The 19,944-nt window shown below is 42.4% G+C and overlaps 2 protein-coding genes across 5 annotated transcripts in view; both read right to left on the bottom strand.

Annotated features, from left to right (window-relative positions):
- The window catches only part of Il18r1 (interleukin 18 receptor 1), a 34,607-nt gene extending 20,760 nt beyond the window's left edge, over positions 1–13,847 (bottom strand). Inside the window, exons 1-3 of one of the 2 annotated variants that reach the window (XM_021258132.2) lie at positions 13,389–13,847; positions 5,525–5,610; positions 1,404–1,650 (exon numbers count right to left, since the gene is read on the bottom strand). In XM_021258132.2, coding sequence (XP_021113791.1) covers positions 1,404–1,650; positions 5,525–5,582 — 305 coding nt within the window. In that variant the 5' untranslated portion in view covers positions 5,583–5,610; positions 13,389–13,847. The remainder of the gene's footprint in view (positions 1–1,403; positions 1,651–5,524; positions 5,611–13,388) is intronic. The other variant, XM_004844470.3, reaches the window with a different exon arrangement.
- A 1,696-nt stretch (positions 13,848–15,543) lies between these two features.
- Positions 15,544–19,944, bottom strand: part of Il1rl1 (interleukin 1 receptor like 1) — a 78,634-nt gene continuing 74,233 nt past the window's right edge. For 2 of the 3 annotated variants that reach the window (XM_087203963.1, XM_087203969.1), the window contains one exon: positions 15,544–19,351. In XM_087203963.1, the coding sequence (XP_087060089.1) occupies positions 18,972–19,351 (380 nt within the window). In that variant the 3' untranslated portion in view covers positions 15,544–18,971. The remainder of the gene's footprint in view (positions 19,352–19,944) is intronic. The other variant, XM_087203960.1, reaches the window with a different exon arrangement.

Raw genomic sequence — 19,944 nt, 5'->3', positions numbered from 1 at the left:
CATGCACACACCATGCACACACACACACACACACACACACCTGTAGCAGACACAGGCGGCTGCTTACAGGCTGCACTGTCTGAGGATCTCTGTCGGTCCCGTGCTCTAAGTGTTCCCAACAGCCCGCTCCATGTAGAACTCTCCACCGTAAAAGCCATGGTCACTGCTGCTCCGCTCTCACACCAGTCCCCACAGCCTTGCAGTTTCATCACCAAGCCCAGTCTGGGACATGGTCTTTCCCTTGCCCTCTCCTGTCCACCATCCTAGGTCTCTTGGACTCCTCTCCATCTCCCTCTCTGATTACCCCAATTTGCTATCTAACCCTGCTGAATTCTCCATCTTCCCCTCAGAACGGTGGCAAAAGTCCTCTGTCCCTTTCATCTGTAAGGGAGGCCACAGGTGGCCAGTTCCTCACCTCAGTCCACTTTCTGCTCCATCTAGAGCCCTGGGTTCCTTTAAATCACACCTTCATTCAGTCAGGGTTCAGAAAGGGGTTGGGTTTGTTGTTGGTTTCCTCTACTCTGTTCACTGCCTTCATTCTTCCTTAACTGGCTATGAAAACATCCACTTGTGACCCATTTCTATAATTATCACTGTTAAAAGATCACATAAAACATACTAGATCTTCAAAAAGAGTTTTGTAATTTCTTCTGACTCTCTTCTATGTATAGAAACAGAAAATCATGACCTCATTTGGTACAGAATCACAGAAGTGATACCAAGGTCTCATTCCTCTCTCTCTCTCTCTCTCTCTCTCTCTCTCTCTCTCTCTCTCTCTCTCATCTGTCTCTGTATCTGTCTCCCCTCTCTGCTCTCAAAAGCATGGCTGATAATGAATAGGACTCTCAAGGGGGAAGAGAGAGATTTCTCTCAGAAATCTGCTGAACCCAACAGTTCAGCAACAGCCCTGTGAACGTCCACATGTGTGTACACACATTTGTGTACAAGTAGGCTTCTATAATGACAGCCAAGTTCAGTTACAGCACAGTGGCTGACACATCCAGTTGGTCGCTGGCAGGTCACAGACCCACACTCCTGGATTCTTAGCCTGGCACCATCGAGGGAGCTGGCACAGGGAGACAACAAAGCCCATCCTGGTTGCCCTCAGAGGCATGGATAGCCACCGAACACACCTCCCCAGTGGCACTGCCACCTCTTCCCAGTGAGCCCTGAAAACCTCACCACTGTGTGTCCCCATCAGTTCCATTCCCTCTACCCAGGAGGCTGGCCCACTACACGTTATTTACACTTTAACTTTATTTTGAGTACTAGCCATTGATTTCTTCTACCAGGGCATCTACACCCCAGGGGTAGCTCACCTTTAAACTGACTTTCACATATTTGAGCTGCTAAGCAAAGGCCAAGAGTCCTAAGAAATATGGTGAAATAAAAGGTGCACTCACCCCAGGTTGCAAGTATAGGATCCTTGGTCTTCTAACTCCACTGGCCAAAACTCCAAAATGTCCTTGTGCAAAATAATTCGGGGTGATGTGCTCAGGTTCAGCTTGGCATCCTTGTAGGACTCATTGCTTCTGTACCACTGTGGGGTGGCTGTTTCATTCCTCTGAGCAGATGAAGATGGGCAACATTTGAGATAAAAAGGTTCCCCTTCTACCACATTAAGGTGGGACCGTGAAATACAATCTTCTCCTAAAAATTAGCAGAGGTAAAGGAAAAACAAAAACAAATGATAAAGGTGATATTCTCTCTCCTAATGCATTAGGGGAAGAAGCAAGGTTAGTAAGAAAGCCCTGAGAAAGTGCCACATTCCTGTCTTTTAGTTCGTCTCTCGCTGGGAAGGGTCAGATGTATTCAGGATAGAGGCAGAGACAAACTGGATTAATTTTTCTAAACAGGAAGGTGTAAGTACATAACATACCACAGCCATGAGGCAGACATGTGTAGAGTCATCTTGTAAAAGATAATACTGCACATCACAGCTTCCCGATAAGAAAAGTCACAGGTTCTAGTGTTGTCACATCTACCCTAACAGTCCCCTGCAGAGGAGCCCCCATAAAAGAGAAGACAAAACACTTGAAGTCCTACGGGTTCTTCATTTGCATCCTCAGAAGCCCCAACCACTTCCCTGTGCCCAGCCACACCAGCTGCCCGTGTACAGGACAGTGTACGAGCAGCACAGGGGCTCCAACGACACTTCAGGGCAAGGAAGCTCGTGACTATGTCAGTAACCAGGCAAGTAATCAGGACCCCACGAGCAAAGCCTCACTCCAAATCCAGGGATCCTTCCCCTCTCTGAGCTCTCTTTCTCTTTTCCCCACTCTGTCTCAATTCACCCCATCCTCTTGTTTTGAGAATGTGCCTGATCTTTGTACGCACATAGTAGGTCCTCGGAGTCACAGGTAGTGTTGGGAAACCTCTCTCACACCCTGTCCCCTGCTGCCCTGGGGAGAATAAGCATCTTTTAAATTAATGAAGCATTCCATAAGAATATGGACAGTACCCCTTTTCTATAGTTGGGGTTTATGTTTCAAAGCAACAGTCTGGTTTTAACTCAAAGCTGTCAACCACAGCCTAAAGAGGAAGTGCTCACATGGCAGAAGGCGTCTTTGAAACTCACAGGGTTAGAGTTAATGAACACCAACTTGGAAGTCCGTGGTTGTTATATAATCTCTATTTTACACTTCAGTACTTCAACACAGAAGGTGCAATCCACGTGTGCATGTGGGTGTCAGTTTTAATCGACACTCAAATCTATAGTAAGTTATTAGCAGTTCATTTATTTTCCTCTTTTAGAGATATGCATATAATACAGAACATAAAACATATAACATGTGCCCTTCTGTGTCCGAATTTTTGTGCACTGTTCTATTTAAGTCAGGCACCCATGTTGTTGCACATAGCAATGATGTGTTCTTTTCTGCATGCTATGTAGTATCCAATTGTGCTACTATTTCACTATTTATTCATTCTATAAATGAATAAATATTAGATTTGGGTTATTGGACAAGTGTCTATTAGACATTTCGGTTATTTCTGGGTTTCCAGGTTTTGACTAATCTTAAAAATACTTCTGCAAGCACACAGGCTTGTGTTTCGATGGACGTGGGTACTCATTCCTCTTTGGAGAAAGTTATAATTTGAAGAAATCTCATGTGAAATTCATAGCTTTTAGGGATGGGTGGTGTACAGTTGTACATCCACACTTCCCTAGGAGCTAATGTCTTCAGACACATAAGTTTAAAGGAACACTCAGGTTTGGTTTGCTGACTGGTCTAATGCTTGTTAGGAATGGACTCTGGTTGTAGAAATGAGTAGAGATCATGGTGTGTGGAGTTGGTGCCATGACCTCTTGTTGCCTCCCCTAGTCGGGTATAAGAGCCCGGCAGTGTCAAGAACCTGTACTTCTTGGAATAAGGTCTGTCTTTGGAATTGCCCTGAATTTGGACAAGTCCCAGATGTTGTCAACTAACTTCAACTCGGTTTAATGAACCCTGCTGTTAGAACATTGCCCTTTCTGCCCACAATGAGTATCCATGGAGGATGCTCCCCAAGTACCTGGGAGGAACAGTGACAGGGTACAGTACTCTTTCTGTGCCTGAGACATGTTTTCACGGCCCTAGGAGCCAGGTCACTGGAATATGTCCACAGAGCCCATCATCTGTAACGCACATAATCTGCACCCAGCTTTTCACTCAGTAGTTTCTGACAGCCACCCCATATCCAGAAGAGAAGATCTCCCTCATCCCTTTCACATGGGCAGTGCCCTGTTGTATAAAAGCACTGCCACATCACACAGACCTCAAGACTTGCCCTGTACTATGTGAAATTATCACTAGTTTAACTGCTCCACCTTCTGCAGTAATTTTCTAAGTAGAGAGCTTCCCTCTCATAGATAAGAGATCAAGGCAGATTAACCCCTGTGCTCCCTCTTTCTCCCCCAGAGCCTGCAGGAAACCTTGCTATTCCATCATGGAACTCTTTTGCAAAGAATGGGTTCTCAGAATCCTTCCAATGGAAAAGACAAAATATCTCAACAGTAGCTACCAATAAATTAAAAGTGGTACAATAGTGCCTCAGTTCACGAATGCTTCTGTTCATGAACAATTTGGTTTTCAAACAAAAGCATTTGCAAAATTTTGCTTCCTTTGGCAAACTCTGCATAGGGTGACATAGAACCTTATGGGGAAATCTTATTAGGTTCATAATCAGAATTGCGGAAAGAATTAAGTTTGTGAACTGAGGCACGACTGTATTCGTCATCTGCTTCGAAGTCCACTTGAACTCTAATCTAATGGGCATCTCTCTCTCATATATGATTTTCAGCCCTCATAGCATTTAAAATCTGTAAAGTTGGAAATCTGCACCTTTACATAGTCTCTCTTGGTTCTTATTTTTCATCCTTGCCCAGCCCTCCTTGCAACCCCTCCATTCCTCCCTATTTACAAAGATTTTGTTCCTATGTTTCCATTTTCTCATATTAATTCCATTCCCTTCTTTCCTTTCCCCTACCCCTCCCACTTCCTTCCCCTTTGCCCCTTTTCTTCCTATTTCACATTGCCTATTATATGTTTTAGTCCTTATTTACACTTTCAGTCTCTCACACCAGAGAAATTATTCGGTATTTACACATGTGTTTCCTATTTATTTCACTTAAGAGTATCGCCTCAATGTGCATCTATTTAGCTATAAATGTCTCTAATTTCTCATTTTTTATGGCTGAGTAGAACTCCATTTTATAAAAACCCCACATTCTCTTTATCCAGTCTCCAGTTGATGGGCATTTGGGCTGTTTCCAAGTTTTAGCTATCACAAACTGTGTCATTGTATTGTATATCTAAAATGTACCAATTATTAGAATGAATAATCGATAATGCAAAATAGGAAGAAAAGGTCCAAAGGGGTAGGGGTAGTGGGAGGGGAAGGGGAAAGGGAAGAAGGGAAAGGAAAAATGATGAGAAATGGAAAAAATGGAAATAAAGTCTTTGTAAATAGGAAAGGGTGGAGGAGGTGAAGGGAGGGCTAAGAATGGGGAAAAAATAAGAACCAAGATGCATCATGTAAAGGTACAAGTTCCCAATGAGAAATGTAAAGGTGTTGTATACCTAAAATGTACCAATAAAAGAATTCAAGAAAAATAAAGTAAAATCTATAAAGTGCTTTCCTTATTTTTCCTAAAGAATAAGATGAATCTCCCTATCTCTCAGGAAGGAGAGAATGTGTACAAAAATTTCTAAAAATCAGTAATAAAGATGGTTGCCTCCTTGCATTCAAGTAACAGGAAGCAAATTTTTTTTAGAGGAACAAAAGTTCTCTCTGCATAAACCCAGAAGGCTAACTCTTTTCTTTTGCAATGATGTCACATGTGTTTTCTTTACTTGATTCTATTCCTATGGCTCTTTAATTCTTTAAACCAAGGATACCAAATAATCATCAGTTTTCTAAAGTAAAATTTTAAATCACTAAATTTTAACAAATCCAGGCTCTTCAGTAACCACCTCCACTCCATACGACAACACTGTGAATTGCTAATGTTATATGTTTGCGAGCAATAATAATCACTTACCAGAAGTGCTTTCAGCTATAAGAACCCAAAGGGTCAAGAATAATTCTCCACAATGCATGCTGAGGATTCTGCTTCAAATGGTTCCTCTGGAAAACAGAATAAGACAGGTTAAGCCAAAGCCTCATACAAAAAAATGCCTGTCTTAAAAGGTAATTTTAAAAAAATCTTCTGACACAAAAACTTTTAAAAAGCAACCCAAAAGATTTTCATGTCCCTTACAATGTCACCAGTTCTCAGAACTTTCAACAATATAGAATTAATAAAATTTTAAGGAGATGAATTTCAGCTCCCAGAAGAAAGACCTAAAACTGCAATTTTCTGATACACTAGATCCTGGGTCTTTTAGGCTTGGTATACTAAATCCTGCCTCCAATGTCAAAGTCAAGGGGAATAGTACAGTATTTCCAGAAAATGTACTATTTGATGAATAAATAATCTGTGGCATGCCAAGATATGCACAGCAGTTCTTCCTATGTAGGAGTGTGCCTGCACGTGTGTGTGTGTGTGTGTGTGTGCATGTGGATGTGAATTGGCTTTCCACCACTACAAGTAGTTGAAATTTTCAACTTCTTCAAGCAGAAGGGTTATTTTGTCTCACAGTTTTAGAAGTTTTAGTGCATGATTAGTTAGCCTCTTTGCTTTTAGCCCTGAAGCAAGGAAGGCCATGGCTGTACAGATAGGTGCTGGGGTAATTACATACACACCCATGCTTATAGTAGCACAACTCACAGTAGCTAAATCTTGGAAAAAGCCTGTGTGTCCATTAACAGATAAACGGATAAAGAAACTGTGCTTTTTACACACAGTGGAGTACTACTCTGCCATAAAGAGGGATAAACTTGAGTCACTTGTAAGAAAATGGATGTACCTGGAGACCATAATGTTTAGTAAAATAAATCAGACACACAAACTTCAATATTACATGGCTCCTCTTATATGAAATCCCAAAGTAGAATTAAATTAAAGAGCAAAATAAAAGACAGATAATAGAAAACAGGGATTTAACCTTTTGCAGATGGGAAGGAGGGAGAGAGAGAGGAGGAAGTAGAAGTAAAAAGGATAGGATGCAATATGTACCAACTCCCTGTGATTCATGTAAGCATGGATAGCAAATATGTACGGCTACAAAAAACTGCTCACCTCATGACCCAGGAGCGAAAGAGGAAAAAGGGAAGGGCCCAGGTTTGCTCAAATTTATCCTTCTTTATGGCACAATAGTACTCCATCATGTGTAAATACCACATTTTCTTTATTCATTCATCTGTTGATGTTCTCCCCTTTCAGGGATTACACCCCAGGACCAAGACCCCACTAGGCCCACCTCTTAAAGGGCCCACGGTCTCCTAAATGCCCCTTTCCCAGGATCAAGCCTCTCTGATAGGCCTTTCGGTGGGAACACATATAGATCACTGTCAGAATGTGCAGTCAGATCTTCACTTGTGGGTTGAATATTCTAAAACCTGCCTTTCTTCTTGAGCACGTCTCTCCCCAGTCTCAGGCCCCAGACACAGTGAGCTCCCGCTAGCACTTGTGGTTGGGAAATGGGTGTGTGTAGGTGTGGGGCCCTCCGAACTCACACGCCCACAGTGTTTATTTTAGGGAAACTGAGACTGAGCTGTAGGGCCTGCCCTCTGAACCCCTCCTTCCCACTGACCGAACCCCAGTGAACGGCGATCTTGCTGGAACTGTGACCTCAAGACCACCCGTCTCCACCCTTCCAGTCACAGATTTGGAGAGCAGAATGGGGAAAGCGTCTTCCCTGCAAGGGGACTGTTTCCTGATCCGAGCAGTCAATAATAATCCCAGATCCTTTGCTTACTGAGAACCTCGCCATTTGCATTTCGGACTCCAGCCCTCCCTGGTGGAGCGAGAGTGGGATGCAAAGGTTCCCTTCATCTTAGGCACAGGCGGACCGAGTTGACAAGGCTCAGAGGAGCTGAGGAGCAGGAGTGTTACTAAGCTGTCTCGGGCAGCTTGCCCCTCACCAAAACAGAGGTAAGAGAGCCACCTGGGTTGCCGGGGATTTAGCTCAGTGGTTTCACTGCCTGCTGCGCAAGCGCAAGGACCCGAGTTCGATCCCCAGTACCAAAAAAAAAAAAAAAAAAAAAAAAGAGAGAGCCACCTGGGGGTGGTCGGGTGGAGCTCTCACTCAGCCCACTCCAAGGCCCTTGGTTCCACCCCTGCTACCACAGAAACAAGCAAACAGGAGGCCTGGTTCCAGGGCCACTGGGGAATTAAACCAACTGATGTTTACAAAGACTTCTGGGTCCACAGTAACAATTCCCATCCTAAAAGGGAGGCAGGGATTCATATTACATGGATCATAGAAAAAGTTGAATAATGAAGCTGCCAAGCTATTTCCACCAATCCTTATGAATAACATCACCAAATATCTGGTGGAATTTCCAAGAGACAGTCATCAACCATGTGCAGGGCTGGCATGTATGGAAAGTACCAACTGCTCAGAGTCAGACCAGAACAGCGCTCTGTTTAGAAACCTCTGGGCTCCCATTCACGTGGTTTATCCTCAGCTCCGTCTACTCTTTTACAGTGGGCAGGATGCAAAGTGTTGTTTCCTTTCTGTCACTTATCTGGTGAAGGCTGACAAAGGCTTATCAAGGGCACCTCTTTTTTATTTTTTCTAAGCCCTCCCAAGGGACACAGTTATGAGATGATTCAGTGTTCTGTGAGTCATGAGTCTCCACATGAAATGCATTCAGATCCTGGTGTATAAAAATAGTTGACAATCACACAGCTCTCCAGGTGTAGATATGTATATATTAAATTGTCAATGTCAGCTTGGTAAGTTGTATGTTTGAAATTAACAGATTGATATTTTATTGCATAATCAATTTGTATCCAGAAAAAAGGGCTATTTTGAGAAATGTCTTAAATACTGTACTCAATTGTGACTAGCCTACCAATTATTAATAAAATAAATATAGGAGAATATAAATTCAATTTCTCATATGTAAGAATTTTAGAGGGTTTTGGTATTATGCTTGATTTTTTTTTTTTTCGCTTTTCTGTAACTTTTAAGTTTCTCTCTTCTTTCTTTTCTTTGGCTCTTTGACCTGATTTCTAAAGCAATTCACGCCCAATGCAGAATATTTACAAAATGAACACTGAAAGAAGAAAATCATTTCACCACACATACTTTAGCATGGTGCCTTGCACTTTTCTATGTATTTTCAAATACTTAAATGGTGCTCAATTGATTTCATATCTTGCATTTCCATTAATATTACATAACGAGCATTTTCCTATACCACACTGCTTTTTTGTTAACATCATTTTAATCACCACCTACTACTCTCCCAAATGAATGCATTACCATTTACGGGAGGATCCATATTATGAAATAACCCTAGGGCTGTGTTTCTATGTAAGGAGTGAGGTTCAGACCACTGCAGTGTGGCCTCAGTGCCATCCTGGTTGGATGTGAAGCTCCAGCCTCTCTTCTGCCAGCTGCATTGCCACAGGCCAGTTACTGATCCTCTCTGTTCTCACTTCCTGTATCCATAGAAGGAGACAAGAATACCACCTCCCAGAGCTGATGACAGAGCTCCAAGCATAACTATTGAAAAGATCTGCAGAATGATAAATACCACTTAAATGTCATTATCATTTATTTGTATTTCTTATCATTTTCTTGGTGCTACTACCTGGCAGGGGAGTAAATGGGTCAGTACTCTATAAGCATGACAAATGCATACCAGAAAACCACATTGCAGAAATGTTGCAGGAACTCCCACTTCCTCCCTTCACAGTGCAAAACAGTTTCCATCCATCACACCCACCACTGAATATTCTCATTTTAAAAATCCAGCTAGGTAGTCAGAATGAAAAAATGGTGTCTCACTATTTTTTAAAATTCCCATTTCTTTTGGTTATAAATGAAGCAAATATTAATCAGATATTATTAAGCATTTTATTTCTATGTTTATGAGTCATTTCTTTATATCCTCTTCTCAGCTCTCAGATGTTTGATATTTTGTTTAACTTGTTTAGTTTACTTTTAATTCCCTTTTGGTATATTAATATTGACGCAGTCAAAACAATCACTTTTCCTTTGTGACTTTTCCATTACTTTTAAATATAAAACATTTCTTTCCTCTGGGGTAAGAACATGTTTATCTGTATTTTCTTCATTTTTATCACTGAGTTATGCTCATTTGAAAGTTAACTTTTAAAAAATTCACCAATAATTAATGTTCTTATTTAGCATGAAGACAGGGTCTAATTAAGCTTACTTTTCTAAATAACTACTAATTATTTCTCTATCATTAATTGAATAGTCCTATCTTTTCTTTAAAATTTGTTGCTATCAGGGTATAAAGTATGGGTCTTCCCTGAGCACTCTAAGGGAAATCTAGAGCACACACACACACACAAACACACACACACACAGACACTGCACCGTCCTCTCTCTCCTTGAGTTCTTTGATTCATAACAATTATCACTAACATATGTTTACTTATATCTGCTAGATGGTTTATTATATGGTAAATAATGAATCCATTAAATCCATATAATATAGTTTGGAGTCTAGGAGATCATCCAATCCATTGGCATATCTGAATTTTCTACTTTCAAAATCTCTCCGTGTTTATTTTTGTTTTCTGACACAGGGTCTCACTGTGTAGCCCAGGCTGGCTTTGAACTGTCCATCTTCCTGCCTCAGCCTCCTAAGTGCTGGGATAACAGGCATATACGTCTTCATGCTCGGCTTAAATCATAATATCTTGAAAAGCATATTTAATAGCAAACTGCCCAGGCTGCTAGCTTTCGCCTAGAGCTTGCAAAAAACTAAATAATGAAGGCTGGGTTTCACCCAGCTCTCTGGCTGGCCATACAATCTGGGCACCATGAGTCCTCTTAAATCCCCAGGCAATTCTAACATACAGTCAAGGTAGACAATCACCAACCTATGGGACTTATTTGTATACTTAGAAAGGTAAATATAATATACATTTAGTATACCTGAAATGTTAGATACATTAAATACATGTATGATCGTAACATATCTATTTAATAAATTTATTCATGAAGGTATAAAAAACTATGTGCCTGGGCCCGGGATTTAGCTCAGTGGTTCTGCCACCTGACCCACAAGCATAAGGACCAGAGTTCGATCCCTGGTACCAAAAAGAGAGAGAGGGGAAAAAAACCCAAAAAACTATGTGCCCATGTGTATATGTGTGTGTAGACACATAAAGAACAGTCATGAACTTATCTGAATCATTAAATTTCAGGAAATTTTCTCTAAATAAAACGTAAAAACTTCTCTCCCAAGAACTGTGCAAGTAGGGAGAAGGTCAGGTCCAAAGTGACCGGTCTCTCTGTCCCCTGAGGCAGGGCAGCCCAAGCCCCTCCCGCAGTCTGAATGCTCCCTTCCTGAACCCCCACACTGTGTTTGCAGTGTGTCCCCTAAGGAAGTTGAGCATCCTCTAGAAAACAGTCGCAATACCCACAGCTCCACACCTGCAAAGCTTTCCTAGAAGGCACCTGAGACCTGAGGAGGTGAAATGGCCAAGCTACTCTCACTGACTCCCACACAGACAGGCAGAGCTCCATGCAAGCTGCTCATTAGCAGAATGTATCACCCAGCACCTCCTAAAACAAACTCCCCCGCCTTTTTTTTTTTTCAGTGATGACGTCCATTTTATTCCTGCGTATAATTTGGGCTTCTGGTTCTGCTGAAACTTAAAATGTACCCTGTCAACATGCTAGAATCCAGGTTTAATTTCCTATTTATCTCAGTATTGTAACACTTTATATGAAAGACAACGTTTGGAATCCAAAAATAACTATCATCTCCACGATAGAAATCACGAGTTATTCCCATTCCTTGCACATAAAACCCGTATGCACATGGCCGGAGCCCACATTCAAGTCTTGGTGTTACAGGTAGGATCTCCCTCCGGGATTAAATAATGTTAAATATGTAATCATCTGTTCACCAATAAAAGGAAGTGAACATTTTATCTCTGAAGTGTTATGGTCAGTTTACTAAATTCAATGATGAAAGTTATAAGACGAATATTCTCCTGAAAGTTATTTTTTCTTAGAAAAAAAAAGAAAATTAAAGCCCTCTCAGCACAGCCACAGGTGCTGTGACTGTCAAGCTCTCCAGGAGATGGTGCATCGGTCCGCTGAATTACTCCTTGGACCAGTAGGGTTGTATTCTGGGTCATCCTCAACATCCTTCAGCTCCAAGACATTCATCCATTTCATAAAGAGGAGCTTCATCTGGGTATTTTTCACTGTATATAAACTTGAGGGTAGTCTGGACAGTTTCATCATTTTCTCCAGCCTCAGATGTCACAGTGATGGTGAAGCTGGGTGGACTTTCTGATAATCCTGAAAAGCACTGGCCACAACCCCAGAGTTTCTGTGAAGGAGTCGGGGTAGATGGACTCCAGAGCTCGTTTCACTGCTCCTCGCCGTAGTCTGTCTATGGCCCTAGCTGTGGCCCATGGGTCACGCGGACGCTCAGGCAGCGCACCACAGCCGAGTGAGACAAACCGCTTTGACAGAAGTCATAACACCTGCAATATATTTTTCTTTGCAGAGCTGATATTTGAACCCAGGGGCCAGGCATGCTAGGCAAATGCTCTACCACTGAGCTACGACAGCCTAAGAGTGATGTTTTACACTGATTCTTTCTCCACGGTGCCCAGTGCACTGGTGCTTTGCTTGTTCAATAGTCGTTGTCACACAAGTGTCTGTTACTCTCATCTTCATGGTCTCCCCCAAACCCACCTATGCATGTGGCCACCTGCCACCACCTGGATGCCAATCGGTCCTCGCTTTGCCCAAATGCCCCTTGCAACATGGCTCAAAGGCTGGCTTGGAAGGCAGCTCACTAACTACTGCTGCCCCCATGGGACCCCCCTGTGCCCACCCACTGGGCTCCTCATTCCAGGAGACCAGACCACTGTCCCCGGCCCACCACAAACCCAGTCCCCAGGTCCACCTCTCCCAGTGTACCCAAGGCTCTCAGGGTGAGTGGTGTCCCCAGATCCCAGCACTGTCCAGGGCATGCAACAGGTGTACGAGGAGGGAAGCTGTTGAAATGAACAGAACAGTCTCTACCTCCACCTCTGTCCCCACCTGTGCTGGTGACTGTGACAACTGCCTGTGTTCTGACTGCTGCAGGCACCTTGGGCTGAAGACAGAGGTTTGGAATCAGGACAATTTAGGGTTGAATCTGATAGCCATTATTCAGTAGCTGGATGTCCGTGAGTAAATTACTGAACCTCTGTTCTTTGGTCCCCTTCCCTTTGTTTTTGTTTTGTTCTGTGTTGTTGGTGGTGGTGGTGGTTTGTTTTTTTTTGTTGATTGGTTGGTTTTTTGAGATAAGGCTGGCCTTGAACTCACTATGTAGCCCAGGCTGACCTCAAACTCTCCACAATCTTCCTGCCTCAGCCTCCCAAGGGCTATGATTACAGGCGTGAACCACCATGCCCGGTCCCCTCTCCCTTTGATTAAGCATGATAGTACGGCCTGCCTCCTGGAGTCTCTGGAAGGACAGTGAATATAATGCAAAAGCTTTCTACACCGTGTCAGGTGTACGGTATGCCCTTAACACATGGTAACTCTCATCATTTATTTCAGCCCTTCTCCTCTCTAGAAACAGACCGCTTTAGCCTCTAAAATCCATCTTAATGGGGACACCCTGATGCATGCTGTGTAGTAAGCTCACACAAGCTCGCAGACGCGCGCGCGCGCGCACGCACGCACGCACACACACACACACATACACACACACACACACTCGCGCGCACGCGTGTCCCTGATCTTGCCCGGGAGAGGGGAGAGGTCCGTGGGGGAGGCCCTCCTGGCGCGGTGCGTCCTTACCTTCTGAGGGCCCCCTCCCCGAGATGGGCAGGTGGCTGCTGTCGCTGTCCCTCCTCCTCCTCCGCACCAGGGTGCTGGGACTGCAAGCAGAGTCCAGGTCCCCGCCTGGAGCCCTGAACCCCGAAAGAGTTGAAAGCCTAGAGCGGGGCGGGGCAAAGTTGAGAGCTGAGGGCGGCTGGGGACAGGAAGGGGGTGGGAGGCGACTAGAAGTGGGATCTGCCGCCCCCAAAGCCTGAAGCGCAAGGATCTGGGTCAGTGCGATCTGGGCTCCTGGGCGCTCGGGGTCGGGGGTACCCTCCTCTTGGGGTGCTCCTCTCAGAGTGCTCCGGGCTGGGGCTCCCTGGGACGCGCACAGCACAAAACTTCCGCTCTGCGGGCCCTGGCCGTGGCGCCCACGGGGGCGCAAGGGTCGCTCGTGTCTCCTGCGCGCCCTTCAGGCCGGGAGGCGCTATGACCCAAGTGAGGCCGGCAACAGGGACAGCTGTACCCAGGGCGAGGCCTGGACACTGTTCCTAGGGACAAGGCCCAGGGACGCCGATCCCCAGGGACAAGGGTGCAGGGCACCGGTGCCCAGGTGGCGCCCACAGGAGAGGACTGCCGGCGAGGGCTGCAGAACAGCAGGAGTCCGCAGTGAGCAGAGTCCAGGACCTGGAGGCTGGCGGTGAAGGTGTGGAGGTCGCAGTCTGCAGAAGAAGGGTGACAAGGACATCCCCCCCTCCAAGAAGGATGGGGGTTCCGAGTGGGAAGGAATAAAGAGGGGTGCGGTTGTTGCACTGAGATTTTAGTTTACAAAAACAAGCTATAGGAGAATGGGCGCCCTATATTTTTTTATTTATTAATTTTATTGGTACATTTTAGGTATATGATGACATTCATCATTGGGAATTTGTACCTTTGTTTTCGGTTTATTCCTTTTCTCACATTTATTCCGTTTCCTTCTTTCCTTTAAGGAATAGAACACCCTAGATTTTCACAGTGAGGTGAAACTGTTTTCAAACAACCATGAATAGAGAGGTCTATGGCTGGTGGGAAAGGGTTTAAGGAGACAGCGATTTTCCTTCTTTCTACCCAATCACAATAATTTTCTATATAATAAATTTTTAAATGACATATAATTATTGCAATAACTCTGAAAAACAGAGACATCTATGGCTGATAGGGAAGGGTTAAAGGAGACATGATTTTCATTCTTTTTAACCCAAAGTGGTTCATCATATAAAATAGAAAACATACATATTTATCTAAGTAAACACAAAAAATAAGCATCTAGCAAAACTCAACACCCTGTTTGCTTTAATAGTACCAAGAAAACTGGAAGGAGAAAGGAATGTTTCTTTATCTGGTAAAGAACCTCAGCTAGGAACCCACAGCCAATTCCATAATTAAGGGTGAATCATTTTGCTTTGTCCTAAGATCAGTGCAAAGATAAGGATGTCAGGTCTCACCTAGAAGAAATGTTTTACCGTAAGTAAAGAAATGAAAATAGAAATAATAAAGTTTCAAAAGGAATAATGAAAAGTATTGGTTTTGACAGAAGTGTTTCTATGCGTAGGTCACCCTTTGAAATCTACAAAAGAAGAAAAGAAAGGAAGGAAGAAAAACAAAAGTATTATATTGAGTTTAGCAAAATTGCAGAATATGAGGTCAATACAGAAAAACGCTAGTGATGGAAATTTGAAAAATAAAATTTGTTAAGAATGTATTTACAATAGCATTAAAAATTAAACATCAAAGCCTAAGTCCTTTGGAAGAAATATATCTATGAAAATAGAAAAACAGAAAATGAAAGGCCTGTGTAAATAGAGGGATTTACTATATTCACGTATGGTAAGACTCACTGCTGTTTATCCTGGCATAGACTACATTTCAGGCTGCCTCTACTGTGGAGTCTATATATTTAATCCAATCCAAATCCCAGGAGTAATTTTCAAAGACACTGAAAAGCTAATATCTCTGAAAATAAAAATAATAAAGAATTGTCAGAACAATCCTGAAAAAGAATAAAGTTCCTACACTAACCTTTTGTAAAAGAACTTACCCTGACTTGCAGGTTTGCAATAAAGCAAGATTAATGATGGAACTTTGATATTTACAGAACTATACAAATGGGAAGTAGAAAGTAGATTAATAGACAGACCCACACAAATAGTCAATTGATTTTTTACCAATATGCTGTGTCAGTTCAGTGGGGGGGGGGGGGGTGTCTTTCACAAATGTTACTAGAACACCTAGGTATCTCTATGGAGAAGAGAAAAAGAATTCTGACCCTTATCTCATTCTATTGTGGGACTGCATAACTCTGTAATCATAAAACTCCCCTAGCCCCAACTGTGAATGTGAGTAAATAGATAAAGATGCTCGTTAGTTCCAGACACTAGATAAGATCTGTATCAGCCATAAGGTCCCAAAGTAAATTACTCTCAACTCTTTGTTCAAAACTGATGTTCCAGACACCGCTATCTATAGAACAATCTACAAACATCTGCTGACCATCAGTACGTGTCAGCTGACCACTAACCTTTGTTCCTCTTCTGTAAATTTCGCCTGTTAACTTCCCCTGCAACACCCTATAAAAAGAGCCTCAGACTCTGGGCTAGTCGCCTCTCTAAGCTACTTTGCTTTGGGAGTGCCATCTGGCCAGACTAAGGTCTGGTTTACTTTCCAACTTGGCCGGTGTGTTCCTTCCCGGGTGTTCTTCGCTGCAGTCAGCTCCTCAGAGCGTTTGGTAAGGCCCTCGGTCTTACACTTTTCATTCTCAACAAGTCATAAAATTAAACATGAAAGCTAGAACCATAGATATGTCATAAAAATACATAGGAGACCATCTCCATGCCCTTGGGGAAAATGAAGAAATAATTCCTAAGATATAAAAAGTGCTGTGTAAGATAAATTGATCTACTGAATGTCATTGAAATTAAAAATATTAATCAGTTTAACACTCATAAAATGAAAGGTAAGCCTGACAAAATTCTCACATCTATCTGGCAAATAACTTGTATCCATAATATATTTTAAAATGTCTTCACATCAACAATATAGAAAGAAGCAACACAATTTGAATATGGCAAAAGATTTTACCTTTACCAAAGAATATCTATTTATGGTCAATTAGAGGTCGGAGAACTGCAAATCAAGACCACAATGAGATTCACTTATCAACCACAAAAATTACTAAAATATAAAGGAATGTGACAATACTAGGCACTGGAGTAACAAATGACTCATCTGTTATGGGAATGTAGAATGACACAGTTATCAGAAACATTTATCAGTTCTCCAAAAAGTTAAAATAAACCTACCCAACTGCTCCTGGGTATTGGGCAAGAAATAAAAATAGATGTCCTCCAGAATGTTTACAAGAACCATATTTATAGCCATAAATTGGAAACAACCTATATGCCTACCAACAGGAACAAGATTAAACAAACTCTTCGCCATACAATAGAGTACAGAGAAACCAGTGACTCATAAAAAACAAGGGCCAGTATTAAAAATTTTATGTTATAGACAAGTAACCAGACACAATACCATTCAAGTTTATCAATATTCACAGGGAAAACTGACAGGACTCAGCCATGCAGATGAAAATCAGAACATTGTTTGCCTGTAGAAGGGACCAGGTGAGATGTCACAGTGGAACTTCCTGGAGTGATGATGTCTGGTTGTGTGTTTTCAGTACACAGTTGTGTTAGGCTATCACAATTCACTGGACTGAATACTGAGGATGTATGTTTTATTTTATGCAAAATGACTCAAAAATAATTCATGTTCTTATAATTCACAGGCATTTTCACCATAATTGTATACCATGTGTCCAACAGATTTTGGCTGAATTTGTATTATTCATAGTTGCTTGTGTGAATCTCTTACCATGCCATACAGAGGAAGTAATCAAGTGGAGTTTCAGCTCCAGGCATGAGAATCCAGATGTCCAGCAGTTCCCTGACCTCACTATGAGCCCACAGCTTGGAATCATGAGCAAGTGTTGAAGCTGAGAAGGATATCAAGGATCATCTTCTTGATCCCCTCACTTTTCAGCTGTACAAACTGAGTCACAAAGAACTCAGGAGAGTGTGGAGTGGTGTGTAAGTTTAGGAATACATGTAATAGAGCAATGAGCTTAGTATTATGAAACCATGAAAGAGACCATCACCCATTATGTGTTGCCATGTCCTTTATATTTGCTGTACAAAGATACTAAATTTAGCTTTATACTTTCAAGTAGCTAATATAAATAGGGAAATAAAATCAGTTTCAATATTCCCTAGGTCTATAAATCAAAAAACACACCCATCACTTTAGTTAGATAGGAAGGTAGGGGTAAAGGCAGATCTGTTCCTAGTGATGAGACTGGAGAGAATTTAGCTTTTAGAGATCTTCATTGAAAGAAGTCACAGAATATAAACAATATTACAAGAAACACAGAGAGGTTTCATAAATAATTACAATTTTGCTACTTATTGAATTTTTTCTGTGGCTTGAATTTCTGTATTTTCATTAACGTAGAAATTCAAAGTGTTTAGTATTATTACACTCATTTTACCTAAGAAAACCAAGCTTTGAAGAAGTTAAGGGGTTCATTGCTTCCTATCTTTGTTACTTTTCTTGTTGCTGAGACAAAATATCTGACACTCAAAGTTAAAGGAGGAAAGGTTTATTTGGCTCACAGTTTGTAGAGGTTTCAGTCCATAGTTGGCTGGCACCAACCCAGGGTAGCATGGCAGAGAAGCATTACAGAGGAGAAAAAGTTTATGGTAGACAGAAGGCAGCAAAGCATCAAGTGACAAGCAACAACCCTCTTTCTGTCCCTTATATTTTATTCAGGCTACTTGCCTTAGGGTGGGTACATTCACACCCAGGATGGGGCACCCTTAATTCTACCCAGAATTATGCCAAACCAATCAGTGGGCTAATTTAGCAATCATGCATCTTTGATCCCAACATCACACAAGCTAGATCCAGCCACCTTTGCAAAGCCCCACCTATGACTGTATGAGGCTTTGGGGGAACATATAGATGCAAGCCATAACAGCCACACTAATGGTGAATCCAAAATATAAATTGATGGATTGATTTCAAATCATGTGATGGGAACCAGATATGCTGTGTCCTTTGTTCAATTACTTGTTATTTTAATAATATCTGATGGTGCCACATAAAAGCACAACAATCTATGAGAGTAGCTACATTTAGCAAATAAAAATGCAAGGTGAATTTGAATTTGAGATCAACTTCAGATGAAATTCTATGCTTCAAATTCAACTTTAACTGATGTCCTCTTTCATCTGGCAACCCAATCTGAGGCTGTGGATTAAGAATATAGGCACTTAGAAAGATGAGTAGCTATAGATACACTCTGGAAATATGATTCAGTCAGGATTCTAAAAGGCACTGAATGACAGTGAGTTCAAGATCACATTCCTTGTGTAGCTCAGCTTTATCTTGCCAGTAAATATGGACTCATTTAACTTATTTAGTGGTTCAACTAAGGTAGGATCTTATTACCTTCTTGCAAATTTTGAGGTGTCGCCTACACGCCCTTCAGGCCGTGGGGCATCACTGCTGTTCCTGCCTCAGGAGACCTCACTGGAAGCCTCTTTGGGGGGATCTGCTTGGCACTGGCATTTGGTACCTCACATGTTTCCAGAACTTGGAGTTCAAGGACCGCTTGTTGGCCATGTGGTCTTCCCTCCACTTGATGGTGCCCTGTACTTGCACAAGGTGGCTGAGGGAGTCTTGAAGCCCTGCAGCCTCCAGTCTGCCTGGCGCAGCCTCCAGTCTGCCTGGCTCATCCTCTGCCTCCATCTCAATCAGAATCACCTTGGAGTCGTTCTGGATGAGGGCACAGTGCAGGGCCACCTCCTGCTCATAGGCGAACTCCTTGCTGTGTGACACGTGCGGTGTCAGGATGAACAGGTGCCGCCTGCTCTTTTGGATGCTGGCTTCCACTGCAGTGGCCACATCTGGTCACATGAGAAAGGGATTGAGATTTTTATTGCTTTTTTTAAGTCTAATGCTTGGGTCACAAATATTCTGAACATTTAAAAAATTCTCTTGTTATAAGCTGGTGTGAGATTCTGATACCAATCAAGTCACTTATTCAGAAAGTGGAAATGAACATGGATAGAGAACACATTTTTTTCTTCTCATCCATTTCCCCATGAGAATATCAGCCCCAATTCCCCCTTTGTTCTCAGGTAGATCAATTCTAAAACCATCTCCCAGATAGATGGGGATGTGGGAGCATCTAAACTATAATTTCCTGGGTGTCTTAGACTGTGCATTCACTGAAATATCCATAGACGGTTGTCAACTTAGAATATCTGCTCTTGTGCTTCAGAGGGCTCAACATTTGAACTCTCAGATGGGAAATTACAAACTCAGGCATCCTGGGCCCCTCAAACTGACATAGGCACCAGGGAGGTCCTGGATGCTCTTCATTCCCCAACAACTTCTGTTGAAGTAGCTTGTTTGATCCAGACTGGAGAAAGCCTAAGGAGAATCAGCTCTCAGTCAGTGTTAATGGAGCATCAGTACCATGGTGATTCCACCATCT

This window comes from Heterocephalus glaber, unplaced genomic scaffold (genome assembly GCF_053883595.1).
Source record: "Heterocephalus glaber isolate CG9 unplaced genomic scaffold, H.glaber_assembly_v1.0 deba00000470, whole genome shotgun sequence".
Taxonomy (NCBI): Eukaryota; Metazoa; Chordata; class Mammalia; order Rodentia; family Bathyergidae; genus Heterocephalus; species Heterocephalus glaber.
The sequence above is the reverse complement of the archived record's forward strand: the minus strand, read 5'-3'. Positions and strand labels throughout refer to the sequence as shown.